Genomic DNA, 18468 nt, shown 5'->3' with positions numbered 1-18468 from the left:
ACAATTCAACCAAATTGGAAGTTGATCTGCTGTTGTTGCCCAGCTTTACAGTTTCATATAACTTTTTTATTTAACTAGGCAAGTCAGTTAAGAACAAATTCTTATTTTCAATGACGGCCTAGGTGTGTTCAGGGGCAGAATGACAGATTTGTACCTTGTCAGCTCGGGGATTTGAACTTGCAAACATTCGGTTGTTACTCTAACCACTAAGCTACTCTGCCACCCCAGAGTAGTCACGTATCATAGTCATGTCATATCATAGTCATGTATCATAATTATCTGCTTCTGTTTGCTCTTTGGGGTTTAGGCTAGGGTACTGTGAATACGGTTGTGACAACTGCTGTTGTTAAAAGGGCTGTGTAAATACATTGGATTCATTGATTGATTGATCTGTGTTTCTCCCTCTAGGTGGGCCATGTTGATAAGAGTGGTCAGTGTGCCCTGGTCCATGCTGGGCTGAGGGGCCACCCAGACATCATCCACTACCTGCTGAACCAGGACTGGGGCCCCACAGAGGCCCCTGAGGGCCAACAGCAGCACGGTGTGAAGAGCAGTGTGAAAGGCCAGGCCTTACAACAGGCCCTGACGGCCGCCTGCAGCATGGGACACACTCACGTAGGCTACTACATACACACACTGACGAACACACACACCGTGCGCACTCTTCAGATGCAACCTTTGTGTATTGCTTATAATAGTTATGGTGTATAATTATTGTGCATGATATTGTCTCGTTGTCAGGTTGCGAAGAGCTTACTGGAGCTGAACGATGAAGATTTGGCTGTGCAGATAGACACTCCCGACACGCTCTGGGGAGAGACTGGTACTGTGCACTTTCCCTTTGTCTATATAATAATGTTTATTTTCTTTCCTCATCCTCTGTTTTCGGTTGCTTGTTTTCGCTGACTCTTGAAAAGTGGTTGGCTTTCGTTTTACCAAGCGGAGATCATTTGTTGTCATTGAACTTCCTAGTGAGCTTCTCAGGTGGTCTCCACTTGCCCACTGTGTTACACCGATGGACTCTTCTGATCCGGTCGTGAGCTGAAGATTTTAAGCGGCAGTGGTGGTAATAGTTTCAACTGGGTCATATATTCCAGGTAGCCTAGCGGTTAAGAGCGTTGGGTCAATAACCGAAAGGTCGCTGGTTTGAATCCCTGAGCTGACTAGGTGCAAAATCTGTCGATGTGCCTTGAAGCAAGGCACTTAACCTTAATTGCTCCTGTAAGTTGCTCTGGATAAGAGCATCTGGTGAAATGAGTAGCATGTTCAAGAAGAAAGATGTGGTAATATTAGATTATAATAGTCTTACAGTGAAGCTGGTGTAGATATCAGATGGCATTACCTCCATCTCCAAAAAAGGAAGTCAAGCAAACCTGTCTTGATTCTTATACCCATTAAACTCTAATACAATCATAGGTGTTTATGTGCTAGTAAATAAATAGGCTGGGGGATAGACAGCGCTCAACCACTGCCAATTGGAAGCATACATACAATTGCTGGCTGCTGGTACCAACATTTGTAAGCCAATCCTGAATGAAAACAACCTCGCTGATGCAAATATAGAATACTAAATAGGCCATTTAGAGGTAAATTGAAGGAAATCATGTATTTATGTTGATTACAGAGACCTGACTGGGCGATAAAATAAACAATAGTACCAATTGAATGGCCTTCATTTGTTTTACTGTTTGGGCTTACCATTCAGTCTAGCATTGTTTCATTTTCATTAATATTGGTTTTACATTGACAAATCCTCCCATGGTAGAGAATCTTGATACTCCACTATATGCCGAATGATTTTCACTTCAGCTCTTCTAATCTATTCGGTGAAAGAAGTCCTTGAGTACTTCTGCCTGTGAAATTGTCCTCTCTCTATGCAAATGTGTTCCCGTGCCTGGTGGCTTCTCATTAGTGGAGAATAATTACGTTTTTCTCCCTGGAGGGCAGGCTACTGTCTGTCTGTCTGCCTGTCTGCCTGTCTGTGTCTACCTCCTCTGTGGGTGAGACGCCAAAGGTTTACTGTACATGAAGGAAATTACATGGAACAGATAAATAACTATCGTAGCTGTAGCAGCTGTGTGTCTGTCGTCCACACAAGGTCAGTGACATACGGGGGAGTTGTCAGAAGTAGTATTTATAGCTGTGGGAAGTAGTTGATAGAACTGGACAGCATCAACGGATCATGTTTTTAATGTTGTTGGTGAACTAGCTGTAGGAGCCATTCAACTCATTGGCCTTTATTCAAAAATAGTATTTTCAATATGAGAATTTCACTTTTGGATAAAAAAATTTTGATTCCACAACCAAGGCCCCAGCGAGAATTGAACTCGCGACCCCTGGTTTACAAGACCAGTGCTCTAACCACTGAGCTATGGAGCCTTACCTATTCATGCATCACTGCAACAGGATATTTACATATCACACCCAGCTTACTCATAAACAGACAGAGGACCTCACCCAGAGACATATTTCTAAATATATGGCTCTGGTCACACCTAATGTGACGTCACTGACTCTACCGCACAGCTGTTGGTTGGAGCAGTCTGGCCAAACCAGCTGAGCTAGGCTGTCGGCATGAGGCCTCATGTCAGGGATTTAATCTTTGTCTGGTAAAAGCAACTGACTCTGACTGACAGCTCTCCTATGACTTACTGACTCCTCCACGTTTCTTCAAACTCCCCTCAGATATTTGACATTGACAACAGAAGCACAGCTGTTCAGGCATGAATCCGCAATTGCGTATTGATTTATGAGTCAGTGGTCTGCCTTATCTTAGATTGAGAAATGTTGAGTCACAAGACAAAGTATTCCTAAATGTATCAATCATAGCCACAATATTTTTTATTTATTATGAAAGTATTTTGTTATCAACTTTTTGCTCTGGCGTGAAGGGTAATGAGATAAAGGAAATGAGTGAGGTGATTTGTAATTGCGTATGTGCTCATGTGGAACCATCGGTGGGACAGATGGGGAGGGTGTCCCCTACATGCTCCCATAGATGTCATTCATGTCGTCATTCCCTCCCCACTGGCTTCCAGAGCCAGATGGGTGATGTCACCTCTCCTGGGAGTATTTCATCATCCCAGCCAAGGTGAAACAGGAGGCTGCATCAAAGAAAAGAAAATGGCATTGGTTACACATATCGAACACATATTAAACACACAGTAAAATGCTCGTGTTTCTAGCTCCAACAGTGCAGTAATACCTACAATACAAAACAATATACACAAATCCAACAAATCCAAATAAAGGAATTAAGAGATATCAGGACGAGCAATGTCAGAGTCCAGATTATAAATATATATGTACATGATGGTGTGTATAGACTGTATGGCCAGTATATGAATAGAAAAGGTGTGTACAGCAGTAGTTATACAGAATGAGCCATGACTAGAATACAGTATATACATATAAAGTGGGTAAAACAGTATTTAAACATTATTAAAGTGACCAGTGTTCAATAACTCCATGTACATAGGGCAGCAGTCTCTAAGGTGCAGGGTAGAGTAATGGGTGCTAGCCGGCTAGTAACAGTCTCTAAGGTGCAGGGTAGAGTAATGGGTGATAGCCGGCTAGTAACAGTCTCTAAGGTGCAGGGTAGAATAATGGGTGCTAGACAGCTAGTAACAGTCACTAAGGTTCCGGGCAGGGTAGTGGTGACTGTTGAACAGTCTGATGGCCTGGAGATAGAAGCTGTTTATCAGTCTCTCAGTCCCAGCTTTGATGCACCTGTGCTTTCTCTGCCTTCTTAGATGGTAGCGGGTCGAACAGGCCTTGGCTCAGATGGCTGAGGATCTTCTTGGCCTTCCTGTGACCGCATTAGTACCTGTCTGATCTCAGCTTCCCTGGTCTGCGCTGTCAGCATGTGTCCCAAATGGCACCCTATTCCCTATATAGTGCACTACTTTTGACCTAGAGCACGATGGGCTTTGGTCAAAGGTAGTGCACTAATAGGGAATAGGGTGCCTTTTGGGAGGTATATACTGTCTGGATGGATGCTCCATACCCAGGACTAGATGGCTGGTTGGGCAAGCTGTGGCCAATACCTATCAAATCTCTCTCTCTGCCAGGCCAGCTGTAAGACTTGTGACAGCCTCGCTAGAGAGCACAGGGAGATATTGGCCCACTGAAGTGTGGCCAGTCTTTGAAAGTCATACTCAGGGGTGTGACGTTTTCTGTTCAGTGTACTGTAGCTCACATTGCATGTGTGGTGCCAATATTATACTCTCATTATTCACTGTCTCAAAACAATCAATAACACAAAAACAAAGATTACTTTCATTCCGAGCACAGTGGTGAAGTAGGTAGTTGATCACTGTTCTGGGGGTCTCTCTCTCTCTCTCTCTCTCTCTCAGCTCTGACTGCGGCTGCAGGCCGGGGCAGGACAGAGACGTGTGTTTTCCTGCTGGAGAGGGGTGCAGGGGCGGAGCAGCCCAACCAAAGGGGGGTGGTCCCACTCTTCAGCTGCATCAGGCATGGACACCCCCAGGTGAGAATCATTCTGATGAATCTTTCTGTTACACTTCTAATTTTCCTGCTTTACAGCACTAATGGCTGTCCTTTCACTCATGCTCTCACTCTCTGTCTCTCTTCCCCCCCTCTCTCAGGTAGCAGAGCTGTTGCTGCAGAGCGGTGTGGACATTAACACCATCGATAAGCAGGGCCGCAGTCTGCTGATGGTGGCAGCCAGCGAGGGCCACCTCAGCACTGCTGACTTCCTGCTGACAAAGGGTGAGAGGTCCAGGGTCAGATCATGGTACATGTCAATTCTCAGTGCACTAAGGGGGATAAAGTGTTATTTTAGATTATTTTTTCATTTTGTAGCTCTGAGATATACAGTATAGACTGAGTGGCCAGTTTATTAGGTACACCACCCCGTTCACAAAAATGGTTCGCTCCTATAGACAGTGAGTCACGTGGCCCTGGCTTGCTATATAAAGCAGGCAGACAGGCATCGGGGCATTCAGTTACTGTTCGTTTGAACGTTAGAATGGTCAAAACTAGTGACTAGCAGAATGGCACCTCGGAACGCACAACTCGTCAACAAGAAGAAGCGGTTCCAGTGGGCGCACGATCACCAACACTGGACAATTGAGGGGTGGAAAAAACTTTACCTGGTCTAAGGAATCCTGGTTCCTGTTGCGTCATGCTGATGGAAGAATCAGGATTTGCCATAAGCAGCATGAGTCCATGACCCCCATCCTGCCTGGTGGCGGTGGTGTAATGGTGTGGGGAATGTTTTCCTGGCCGCTGAGGGTCCGACCCAGTACTAGATGGGTGTACCTAATAAACTGAGTATATGTCAGACTGAGTTGCAGTGGAGTGAGCATGTTATTTCTGATCTGGTTCCAGGCGCGTCTTTAGCCTCCGTGGACAAGGAGGGTCAGACAGCTCTGAGCTGGGCGTGTCTGAAGGGTCAGAAGGGCGTGGTGGAGCGCCTGGTGGAGAAGGGGGCAGAGATAGATCACCCTGACAGGAACGGACGTACCCCTCTCCACCTGGCAGCGTTCAACGGTGATGCAGAGATGGTGGGGTTCCTTCTAATACTGCAAACTGGAGAAACAAATTGATCCACAGACATAATTCTGATTTCGCTGCAACTGGCCTAGATTGTCTTAAACTGGCCTAGATTATAGATTTTTAAAAACACAGTACTGAATTTGCCCAATTCCCTCCAGCACCTTTGGCCTTGTTTGAATCCTTTTAAAATGCTGTTTGTTTTGTGGTGTCCTCTACAACCACAGGTTCAGTACCTGGTGGAGAAGGGTGCGGTGGTGGAGCATGTGGACCACAGTGGGGTGAGGCCTCTGGAGAGGGCTGTGGGCTGTAGAAACGCTGCTGTAGTGGTGACCCTACTGAAGAAAGGGGCCAAGCTGGGTGAGTTGAGTTGACCTGATCTGTCAGTGTCTTGAGGAAGTTGCTATCAACATCATGTATTTCACCCCTCTTTCTCTTCACTCCTTTCTACCTGCTAAAAGGCTACAGAACATCCCCTTATGATCGATCAGGTACTTTCTTTAGATACCTTTTACAGCGTTCTGTGTGTGTGTGTGTGTGTGTCTGTGTGTGTGTGTGTGTGTGTTTAACCTGTGTTCTCTTACCTCTTGACCAGGTCATGCTACGTGGGCGATGGCCACATCCAAACCAGACGTCCTTCTCATCCTCCTACAGAAACTCATGGAGGAGGGCAACCTGCTGTATAAGGTGGGTTAACAACCAAAGGAAAACGTGATCTCTCTGGGTGTGTGTGTGTGTCTGTCTGTCTTGTCTGTCTTGTCTGTCTGTCTGTCTGTCTGTCTGTCTGTCTGTCTGTCTGTCTGTCTGTCTGTCTGTCATGAAAGTGTGTTCAATTAGAAAATCTGCTAGCCCTCTTCTCCAAATCAATGTCTGTATTTTCTCTCCCTCTCCTCTCTCTCTCTCTCTCCAGAAGGGGAGGATGAAGGAGGCAGCCCAGAGGTATCAGTACGCTCTGAGGAAGTTCCCCCGAGACGGCTTCGGAGACGACCTGAAGGGCCTGAAAGAGCTCCGTGTCTCCTTGTACCTCAACATGTCACGCTGCCGCAGGAAAACTAATGTGAGACACACACACACACACACACACACACACACACACACACACACACACACACACACACACACACACATAGCACATCAGTTGCTAATATAATTGAACATGTAATAAAACTGCAGGTATTGCGTCGTCTGATATGGCTACACACTACTCCATTAGCTATTTTATAGAATTTAACACTGAATGAAATGTCATTTCATGTTAATAGTATAGCAGTAGGTATAATGGCTAGATCTTCATGTCAGCAGCCTGGAGGGTGTGATCTAACACACCCTTGTTTGACCAGACAATATAATAAGACTGTTATACTAGAGTGGTGGTGGTAAAATGGCATCCTCCGGCAAATGAATAATGGAAAGATGCTATGATGTGATACGGTCATGCTCTCCCATATACTGGAGGAATCGCTCACTCACACACACATGCAAGGTGGACGCGCGTGCACAAACACGTGCGCACACAAACCCACACGGAAAGAAGGGATCCTCCCTCCATTGTTGCTGGTAGATATTGGGTCAGGGGGAAGAGAGAGCTGGCTGGGCACACATATCATCCATATTTCATCATGCTGCAGGTGAATAGAACAGGAGGGGAGTGGGAGTAGAGAGGCCATAAAAACTGTTATTAAACATTGAACAGTTACTCAGAGCTGTGGATTTCAAGGCTGTGGTGTAATGCCCACCTCCATCTCAAGGACGGAATCACACTTTGGTTTGCTTCATTAAATATTCACCTGAGAGGAATGAGGGGAGCAGCGAAACTCGTTTAAAAACAAGCCAACCGCATGCTCTCTAGGCATACAAAGAGATGGATGGATACACTGTGTACGCAGGCATGTACACACACATTGTACACACACAGACATATTGTACACGCATGCACACACACACCAGGGCCACTAGAGGTGCTTATGAAATTACCATTAAAGGCCCAGCTCAGTCAAAAACATGATTTTCTTGTGTTTTATATACTCTACCGTTCAAAAGTTTGGGTTCACTTAGTAATTTCTTTGTTTTTGAAAGAAAAGCACATTTTTTGTCCATTAAAATAACATCAAATTGATCAGAAATAGAGTGTAGACATTGTTAATGTTGTAAATTACTATTGTAGCTGGAAACGGCTGATTGTTTTTTAATGGAATATCTACATAGGCGTACAGAGGCCCATTATCAGCAACCATCTGATGTTCCAATGGCACGTTGTGTTAGCTAATCCAAGTTTATAATTTTAAAAGGCTAATAGATTATTAGAAAACACTTTTGCAATTATGTTAGCACAGCTGTAAACTGTTTGTCTGATTAAAGAAGCAATAAAACTGGCCTTCTTTAGACTAGTTGAGTATCTGGAGCATCAGCATTTGTGGGTTCGATGACAGGCTCAAAATGGCCAGAAACAAAGAACTTTCTTCTGAAACTCGTCAGTCTATTCTTGTTCTGAGAAATTAAGGCTATTCCATGCAAGAAATTGGCAAAGAAACTGAAGATCTCGTACCACGCTGTGTTTGGCTTTGACTACCCTATTGAGTAAGAAGTGCCCATCAAGCCAATCCAACTTGTGGGAGGTGCTTCAGGAAGCATGGGGTGAAATCTCTTCAGATTACCTCAACAAATTGCTTGAGAAATGTTTCTTTGCTAAGAAGCTATTTTAGTTTAGTTTTTTTTTTATGTTTATGAAAACCATGAGAGTAAGGTACTTAATTGTTACCCAGAAATTATTTCATATTGAGATAAAAAACGACTGCATTGTATCTTTAAGAGTCAATAGTTTTCATTTCCGACATCTGATTGAAGGAGTTTTTTTTTTACGGTTTGGAGAGAAGCTATGAGCACCCGTCTGGAGAATCCATTAAGACACTGGGAGAGAAAGCTGCTCTACTCTGAGCTGCACACAGATGAATAATTCTCCAGTTAAACAACGCTGAATTCCTCATTCCAGTCACTTACAGTAATTGCAAAGTGTGGCGCTGTGTGGACTACCGCTGGATTCACATTGCACTCATTAACGCTCACAAACACATTACCCAGGCTAATGACCTCAAGGCGTTGGTTTTGGCTTCTCCTTGAGAAATTCAGGGTGGACTGAATTTAACAGTAAACATTCATAATTAACTGTTGAGTTTCTGTCCTCTTTTTCCCGACAGGATTTTGGTATAGCGGAGGAGTTTGCCACCAAAGCCCTTGAACTGAAACCCAAGTCTTATGAGGCGTTCTACACCAGAGCACGAGCCAAGAGGAGCAGCAGGTTAGTACAGGCCAGTTCATACTGATAACAAGGGGGGACTAGAATGGACGAGTACAGTTTTGTCTAAGGACAAGACACACTCACCTCTCACTATGTTCGCCTCATGTGTCCATCCAGGCAGTATGCAGCGGCGCTAGCCGACCTCCACGAGGCGTCTCGGCTCTGCCCCACCAACCGTGAGATCCGCCGTCTGCTGACGCGTGTGGAGGACGAGTGTCAACAACAACAGCAGCAGCAGTCCCCCAACACACCACAAGGCCAACAAGCAGCACACAGCCAGACTCCCGACGACCTCACAGAGAGGAGCCAGGACACAGAGAAGAGTTGTGATACACAGAGCCAGGATGAACTAGATGATGATTATGAAGAGATAGGGGGAGAGGAAGAGCCCTCACAGAACCCCTATGGACCAAACAGGCCCAAGAACCCCTATGGACCCAACAGGGCTCTCCCACCAGTACCAGGCGCAGTGGGCTTAGCTCCCCTGGACCCCAGGCCTGGTTCCCCTCTGGACGGGTCCACACAGACCAACCTGTCTCTGGACAAGCAGGGCTCTGTCCTACAGGGTCCTAGACAGAACCAAAGCATGAAGACCAAGCAGCAGCACTGTAACTCCCTGCAGGTAGGGGGCAGACCAGGGGGCAGGCCTATGTCTCTGTGTGGCCCCTCCAGCCCCCTGCCAGGCAGACACATCTCCACCTCCCTGAGACCCAGCCCTGGCCTGGGCATCGACATCAGCCCTCTGCCCTCCTCTTCCACAGACCACCACCCGGGGCTCACCCCTGTCAACCACCACCACCTCTCCTCCTCCTCATCTGTCCAGCCCTTCCAGGGCCACTCCTCCAGCTTGGCTAGGGGAACAGACAGGCTCTCAGCCCACCCCGGCACCACGCTGGACGGGCAGGCTGGGTCCCTCACCCCTGGGGTTGGTAAGGAGGTAAGGAGGGAGGGTTTTGGGGGGTCGGCTGGCCCCGGTCTGCGTTCCGGTGGTCAGACGGGCAGTATGAAGGCCTCCAGCTCTAGCAGTAGCTTAGCCTCCAGCGGGACCCTGTCAGACAGCAGCAGGACCCAGGCTCCTCAGGGGCCCGACGTGCCTCGCCCCAAACCGGCTAAACCAGAGCTCAAGCCTCGGCCATTCATGGGGGTGAAGGACAAGGCAGTGCGTGTCCAGGGGCAGCCCCCACCTGGACTGGGCTGGCAAGGTCAGCCTCACTCCCAGCCACTTTCCCCTGAAGGTCTAGAGAACCAGAGACACAGCATGGCCCCTACGGACAACATCCAGGGATTGAATAATGAGTTCAAGCGGAGGTCCTCTTACGCTGAGCCACTGCAGAGCCAGGCTCCCCTCCAGGGGCTCAACGGGGCCCAGGCTCAGGCCCAGCACCTGGCCCAACAGGCTCAGGCCAAGGCCCTGGCCAGGGAGTTTGGAGACAGGTTCTACCACAGGGAATCAAGACCAGGTCCAGCTGCAGGCCTACATCACTCCTCCCAGTTCCCAGATGGGAACCACCGGCAGGCAGGGCTCACCAGAGATAACCCAGCCATCCTACCCATCAAACCTAAACGCTCCTTTATAGAATCCAACGTCTGAAATGACCATGTTCAGTCAAGCACAAACACAGGTGCAGACGCCATAACAACTTTCTCTGTATTCCAGAGAAACGGTGGCAAGGGAAGGGTTTCAAAGTTTCTTTCTTAATCTGACTCTTGTAAAGTGACAGTGTATGTGATGCACTGCGTTTAGATTTAAGCAGTATTTGAGGCTTTTGTGCTTTTTGCGTAAGCATGCCTAGAGCAACTCCAGAGTGCACATAATCAGACCTGGGAAACACCATATAGTACCAGCCCAATAGCTGAACAGTAGCACAGCATCCTACTATGGGCCATTATAGCAACGTAACTATGATGTAGTTTGTAAAGAACAACACTAAAGGGTTTCGATACTAATGGACGAGAAGCCATTTGATTAAACGATTGGCACGCATATTGAATAGGGATATTTATACATTAGATTTGTATGTGTTCTATTTATAGATTATATAAGTGGTGATAGCCTTTGTCAGTATAACAGAGCCCTCGATGCAAAGTGTTTCACAATGCATGGAGGGTTCTATACCTTTGTACATTTTATAAATAATCATATTTAATTAAGTGTACATATAATCCTACGGACATTGTTGTAACTGCTTGTTGTTGCGGTCTGTTAATTTATTTACTGTGCCGATGGCTTGGTCAGTTGTAAGAACAATATATTTTATATAGTTATTTTTGCACAGCTAGAGAAATAATTGAAAAGTTGATGGATTTATTTCGTTTGTGCGCACAACATTAACAGTTTACAGTAAGGTACAGAATAGCTTGTAAGGGTATTATTGGTGAGATGATACAGATATTCTACATGAACATTGTTGCCATCTTTGATTTGTGAGCTATGCGACACATTATACAGACTATGCTCAAGCACTACTACCATAATCATGGGGAATTAAAATCTCTTTGGAAAACTACAATGACAACAGTCTTCCCTTTCGAAATCTCCCATCCCCTCATTTCAAACACCCATGTGTAAAATTGTGTGTGTACCGACATCTGCTATCCCTGTTATATAACTTCAGCCATAGATTGAACACTTCTGTTGTTGACACCAGTATCCCTTCAAAATGCCTACAGTGCATTCGGAAAGTAATCAGACCCCTTAACTTTTTCCACATTGTTACATTACAGCCTTATTCTAAAATTGATTTACGATTTTAAAAAAAAAAATCTACACACAATACCCATAATGGCAAAGTGACAATTGTTTTTTTATTTTTGTTTGCAAATTCATTACAAATAAGCTGAAACAATTCATTTACACAAGTATTCATACCCTTTGCTATTAGACTCGAAATTGAGATCACGTGCATCCTGTTTCCATTGATCCTTGAGATGTTTTTCAACTTGATTGAAGTCCACCTGTGGTAAATTGATTGGACATGATTTGGAAAGGCACACACCTGTCTATATAAGGTCCCACAGTTGACAGTGCATGTCAGAGCAAAAACCAAGCCATGAGGTCGAAGGAGGCACAGATCTGGAGAAGGGTACCAAAACATTTCTGCAGCATTGAAGGTCGCCAAGAACATAGTGGCCTCCATCATTCTTAAATGTTTGGAAGTTTGGAACCACCAAGACTCTTCCTAAAGCCGGCCTCAAGGCCAAACGAAGCAATCGAAAGAAGGGCCTTGGTCAGGGAGGTGACCAAGAACTCAATGGTCACTCTGACAGAGCTCCAGAGTTCCTCTGTGGTGATCGGAGAACCTTCCAGAAGGACAACCATCTCTGCAGCATTCTACCTATCAGGACTTTATGGTAGAGTGGCTAGACGGAAGCCACTCTTCAGTAAAAGGCACATGACAGCCCACTTGGAGTTTGCCAAAAGGCATCTAAAGACTCAGACCATGAGAAACAAGATTCTTTGGTCTGATGAAACCAAGACTGAACTCTTTGGCTTAAATGCCAAGTGTCACATCTGTAGGAAACCTGGCACCATCCCTACTGTGACGCATGGTGGTGGCAGCATCATGCTGTGGGGATGTTTTTCAGCGGCAGGAACTGGTAGACTAGTCAGGATCGAGGGAGAGTTGAACGGAGCAAAGTACAGAGAGATTATTGATGAAATCTTGCTCCAGAGCGCTCAGGACCTCAGACTGGGGCAAAGAGGATCTGCAGAGAAGAATGGCAGAAACTCCACAAATACAGGTGTGCAAAGCTTGTAGTTTCATACCCAAGAAGACTCGAGACTGTAATTGCTGCCAAAGGTACGTCAACAAAAGTAAAAGGTCTGAATACTTGATTAAATAATTGATTAAATAACAAAATGTGGAAAAAGTCCAGGGTTCCGAATGCACTGCACTATCATCAATGAAATGGTTTTGGAGCTAAAGCAGCAGAGTAGAGTAAATAGCAGAGTTAAACACAGTCAACATGCATGAGTTTGAGAATATATATGTTAGAATGTCTTATCAGCTATAAATATTTACATTATAAAGTAGTTTCATCCCAACAGATGTGTAAGTGCAGACACAGTGAGGGGTTGAATCGAAGCTCAGTATGGTCAACCTGAAAACATCATTTATAGCTTTATGTACTATGAGCCTACTTTTGGTCAGAGGTTAACTGAGGGATAGACCATCTTTGGATTGAAAGGGATGTAGAGACGCCCTTGCATCCCTCTTTCTCACTGGCTGGTCCTCCAGCGTCCAATAGCCATCTTCAGGGTTCGGTTTGGGGTCAGAAGTGTTGTCCGTAAGGGCAGGTTGGTCATGGGGCTGGAACGATTCTTGGTTGTGATCCAGCTCTCAAATCGCTTCCCTCTCATAGGAGTACCCATCTGTTCAGAAGAAAAAGTAGACAAGATGGATAGTGTGTTTAGCATCCTTTAAAAGCACGCCACTGTATTTCAATTTTTTTTGTAGCATAGCAATAGATAAATAGATACCTAAAAAGGCACAACCAGACAGAAAGACAGGTTGCCGTGGGGGCGTGTCCCACCTGCAGCGATAACAAGGTCCTTCATCAGCTCTCTGGTGATTGGACAGAGGAACTCATCAGGAACACGGGTACACACACCCCCCGCCTTCAGCTCCCCCACCTTCCTCAGGACCATACTGCGCAGCCCCACAGACTCTACAGTACACCAACAGGAAACAACCAGGCAGAGTTATGGGGAAATGGTACATTGGCCAATGGAGCTGCATCATTTGTGGACGTGATATCCTGGCTTGAACACACTGCGTACATGACCCATTTCCTGGTCACCATGGAGACTACAGTAAAGTGAGGTCAGTCTGTGTGTGTGTGTGTGTGTGTGTTATACACAAAAAAAACAAAAAGAGCCCTCCATCCCTGAGAGGAAAAAGGATAATCTCTCTCCATCAGGAAGATAACAGCCTGGCATGGCGCCATCCTCACTCTCAGAGACAGTAGAGAGAGACACCCATGTCTACTAAGAGATTCATCTCTTTTAGAGAACACGGCTGTTTGGTTACCATGGTTGCTATTGGCGTGAGAGACCAACAACAGACCCACACCTACCACCTCACAGAAAAAAAGTTGGGAAAACTGGCTTTCCTCACTAGGGTGAAAGATCTGTATTTAAAAGAGAAGATATACGGATCAACCAAAATCTGTAAGTCACATTTTCAGATGGATTTTGGAATTGTTACAGACAGAAATGGTATTAGGTGTATACCATTTTCTATGTTACATGATATTTATTTTGGGATGAGTAATTGTGTTATGTAATGGGGCAGAAATCTTAAAGCAGATTACACCCGCGGTGCAGAATACACATGGCCTAATCTAATGCTGTACAGTTCAAATGTATGTAATCCTGAGGACATCTCATTAACATTCATTCCTCAATGTCCACCTTGTTTTTCATTTGTCCCTCCCCCTACTTAATTTTTTTTATTCCAGTCTGAGTATGTGATGACGCTCTGTTTCCAGCTACTGTACAAAACGGTGATCTCAGATACCAGACGGACAAGTGGGTAATGTGTATAATATGATAATGTGCAATTAGCTGTATGATAATGCATGTTATTATGATCATGTGTCTAGTCGATGGTGTGATGTGCCGTCCCCACCTATGTTGAGTTCTGAAGCCAGTGTCTCCTTGGTCAGACTGACGAGTTCAGCTCCATCTATGTTGTTCGCCTTGAAGTTTTCCACCAGCGTCTCCAGCCCCTCCTCACACAGCCACACCCTCCTCTGACCAATCACTGACCAGAAGTCTGGAGTGACGCGGCAACTTTCTGCCTGATAGGTCGGAAAACAGGAAATGACATGCTGTAGTAGTTATTAATGTGTAATCCATCAGAAGTTTCTACAGTGCTTTTTAGTCACTTTCCCCACCTCCGCATGAGAATGTTGCAGTTTCAACTAGATAACAAGATGTGAAAAACAAAGTACATTACAAAGAGCACAGTAAGACTCCACATAAAAGACAACAAAATACTGTTGTCAACTAAAACGATGAACATTAATGTATTTACAATTACAGTCATTGAGTTGCAAGCCTTTTATTGACAAGCCTGTCTTAGAAAGAGGTTCTTGGAAAGGTGTCAGGTCAGAGGAGGAGAGGAAGAAACCATTGTGAGCCTATATAACTACTGGGTGTACAAAACATTATGAACACCTGCTCTTTCCATAACATAGCCTGATGAATCCCTGACGAATTGAGGCTGGTCTGAGGGCAAACGGGGGGATGCAACTCAATATTAGGAAGGTGTTCTTAATGTTTTGTACACTGTGTACACTAATACAGTGACTACACATAAAAATAGAAAAGCAACTCAGTTCTCACCAGGCAGTGCTTCAAGGAAAAAGTCACCTGGAAACACAACAGGCTATGAAAGACTTATTTTTGCAGAAGGCATTATCACCTGGTTAGAAGTATTACTCGCGATAAAGCCCTCTTTGATAGCAGTGGGACTCCTAGGTTTCACATAGAGATCCTCCATCCCTCACTGCTTTCAATGAGCAGATTGGACGTTAGTGGTGCAGATAAGGAAGAAAATGTCAAACTCACCAGGTAAAGATTTGCCTTTTTTTTTTTTTTTTCATGAACCATGCAGAGAGAGGGATGGTGATTGGCAGAATAAAAAAACAGAATTAAGCCATAATCAATAAAGAAGAGCTTATGCAAAAACAGCACATAATCACCAGGCTGTCATCACCATTAAGTCAACAGGATCTTTGTTTACATGAGAAAATAGTGAAACAGTATGTAGGAACCCCACAACGTGACTCAGAACGCTAATGCCATTCTTAATGCCAATAACACTGGCAGCTTGTCAATACACCTCCTATCTTAGACTTCTGTCCATCTTTGTGTGTGTGTGCGTTACCCACCATGGCCACTGTGTGTGTCCTCTACTCTCCATATATTGACAGTCTTGTCCATAGAAACCGTGGCGATCAGGGGTGTGCTGGGAGAGACACGGCGTCATGTACCTACGGCAAAGGATCATGGGAGCGAGGACGGAAAGGTACATTTTAAAAAGTAGGCTACTCGAATAAGGCCATTTTGATGTGACTATGTCCCAATGGTAAGAAGGAAGATTACCTCTCATGTTGGTTCAATGTGTAGAGCAAAGCCCCCTGGCAATGAAAAAGCAACACTATTCAAGTTCAGATGAGAGGTTTTTATGGATTTCTGTGGGACATTAACATGGGGAGTTAAACTGAAATGACTTCTACGGTAATGAAAAGAGCTTGAGTGTCTTACAGCATCATACACTGTGACTGTTTTGTCCACTGAGCTGCAACAGAAAAGGCAATGGACAAAAGCAACACACTTCTCCCCCTTGTGGCCAGTTGGAGTAAATGAACAACTTTATCTTGACTAACAGAGCACTTTGCCTTAGATCACCTATGGGTTGACTTACCCAGACACAAGCAGCTGTCCGTCTGCAGAGAAAACACAGGAGAGCACCGGGGCAGACCGGCCGGTCAGGGTCTGCAGCAGCTGCATCTTACAGCCTACAGGCCAGAGGGGACAGATGGACTACACCTTCAGATCAGTCATTGTGAACACACATCATTTGATTACCAACATATGCACACAGTTCGACGTTAAACAGGGCATTTGCATAACCATAGCGTGTGGTCAACGTACTGCCTGTGCAGAAGATATGGAGACGGTCCATATCTTCAGCGTGCGGTCTTGTCCACAGGAGGCCAGGCGGAACTCTACCCCACCACTACCTGAGAGACGGGAATAAATTAATCAAACACCAGTCTCAACAAATTCCCATATATGGAGACTCCAAGATAGCCTGGTCCCAGATCATAATGTTGTGCTGTATAGACAACTCTTACGATCGTTGTCATGTTTGTACAAACAGATCTGGGAACAGGCCAAACTCAAAGATAGAGGGAGGAAAATACCATCATCATCATCATCATCATCACCACCGAGGATCTTGGGGCCAAAGCAGTAGCAGGTGACCCCCAAGTCGTGATTGTTCTTCTCCGCGTGGAGCTGGTTCATGTCCAGGTCCCACAGCCTGAGGTCCCCATACGTAGATCCAGTGACAAACATCGGGCCACAGGGGGTGAAGGAGCAGGCCACCATAGTGGTCTCATTCACTGTTGACAAATAATCATTTAAGAACACTCTGCAAGAGACAACACATATCAGTCTGCAGATATAGGCGTATTTATGAGTCGATAACATGGAGATAAATTATATCAATCAAGTTCACCTGTGCAATGTTTTCGTAGGGAAATCCCAAAGCCCTAAAGTACCATCAGACGCCTTCGAAACCAAATGTGAAGAGTCGGGCGAGAAGGCGCAAACCCTGACGGGGTTCCTACTCGGATGCTCCAGCACTGCCTCTATCTCACCCGTGTCCGTTGACCACACAACTGTTGAACCATCAGTTGAACACGAGGCCAAATACTGACCACAGGCGCTGAAGCAACAACAGTGGACGCCATAGCCGTGGCCAGAGAGTGGGGATTATGGGACTTCGGGAAAAGTCTTGGGTGTTGTAAATTCGTAAGGTTTTATCAGCTGAACAGGTGGGCAGCAGCGTGGTGGAGAAGGCGCACCAGGTGACATCGTCGCGATGGTCTTGCAAGGTACAGATCAGGGGCACCATTTGAGTTGGTCTTGATGAATCCCTTTGACAATAGAATATAACTATTAACTGTGTGACATTACAATGATTACAAGATAGCTAGCTAGACTCGTTATCCAAACAGCTTGCCACACCTGGAAACCATCTGAAGTTGCCAGAGCAGAGAGGTTGCAATCGTATGCATTTGAGCAAATAGGCTACTTACTACCCACTGGGCAAAAACTGCTTGAATCAACATTGTTTCCACGTCATTTCAAGACAAAAAAACAATGTGATGACGTTGAATCAACGGGGAAAACTAATTGGATTTGCAAAAAATCAACGTAAGGGATGTTTGTCTTTTTTTTCACCCAACTTTAAGCTAAATCCAATGATATGGTGAAAGGTTTTGTTGATTTCACGTTGGTTGACAACTCAACCAAATGTAAATCGAAACTATACGTTGAACTGACGTCTGTGCACAGTGGGTAGTTAGTAGCGAGCAGATCCAGCACCTTACGCTTGCTTACAGCTGCACTACAGGGTCGGACAGGCTTCGCAGAGCTGCCGCGTGATATGGCTCAGAAAACTTACCTCAATTCAGGGATGAGAAAGAACTTGATTCGAAGCTTTGAGAGCTTTGAATCAAATTGTCCCATTATCCCAACTGTTACACTGACAAGATTGAACTACTGCTAGTTTTTCCAGAAAACTGCACTTTTTGTCCTTATGCTAAAAAGAAGTTGCCACATCAGCCATTTTGGAATGGCAGTGTCAGCCAATCAGCTCCTTTGTTGTTCAGCGCAATGTGCCATTCCACAATGGCTGCTGTGGCTACTGCTAGATAGCATGTAGCCAATAAAACTGAACTCCACAAATTACGTTGCACACCCAAAGACTAACCCACAATTACACACGACATTGTGGGCAATTCTTTGGGTGTTGAAATCAGTAGTTTTTTTATTTTTATAAAAGGGCAGTTTTCAGAAAAACTAGCAGTCTTTCAATCTTCTCTGTGTAACATTTGGGAGTATTCGAAGTACAACT

At 45.2% G+C, this 18468-nt stretch overlaps 1 protein-coding gene, 1 non-coding gene and 1 pseudogene across 2 annotated transcripts in view; 1 reads left to right on the top strand and 2 right to left on the bottom strand.

Moving 5' to 3' along the window:
- LOC120033195 (protein TANC1-like) overlaps nucleotides 1–10403 on the top strand; it is a 48824-nt gene extending 38421 nt beyond the window's left edge. The window contains exons 17-26 of the mRNA XM_038979478.1: nucleotides 409–615; nucleotides 742–823; nucleotides 4356–4489; nucleotides 4608–4731; nucleotides 5353–5528; nucleotides 5745–5877; nucleotides 6113–6204; nucleotides 6428–6574; nucleotides 8712–8812; nucleotides 8930–10403. Of these exons, the coding sequence (XP_038835406.1) occupies nucleotides 409–615; nucleotides 742–823; nucleotides 4356–4489; nucleotides 4608–4731; nucleotides 5353–5528; nucleotides 5745–5877; nucleotides 6113–6204; nucleotides 6428–6574; nucleotides 8712–8812; nucleotides 8930–10403 (2670 nt within the window). The remainder of the gene's footprint in view (nucleotides 1–408; nucleotides 616–741; nucleotides 824–4355; nucleotides 4490–4607; nucleotides 4732–5352; nucleotides 5529–5744; nucleotides 5878–6112; nucleotides 6205–6427; nucleotides 6575–8711; nucleotides 8813–8929) is intronic.
- Nucleotides 2307–2379, bottom strand: trnat-ugu. The gene has a single exon. It is a non-coding gene; the product is annotated as a tRNA-Thr (tRNA).
- Nucleotides 10404–12650: 2247 nt separating the features above from the next.
- LOC120033571 lies at nucleotides 12651–16757 on the bottom strand (annotated as a pseudogene).
- Nucleotides 16758–18468: the final 1711 nt, after the last annotated feature.

Source organism: Salvelinus namaycush, chromosome 40 (genome assembly GCF_016432855.1).
Source record: "Salvelinus namaycush isolate Seneca chromosome 40, SaNama_1.0, whole genome shotgun sequence".
Lineage (NCBI taxonomy): Eukaryota > Metazoa > Chordata > Actinopteri > Salmoniformes > Salmonidae > Salvelinus > Salvelinus namaycush.
This window is presented reverse-complemented; position numbering and strand designations above follow the sequence as displayed.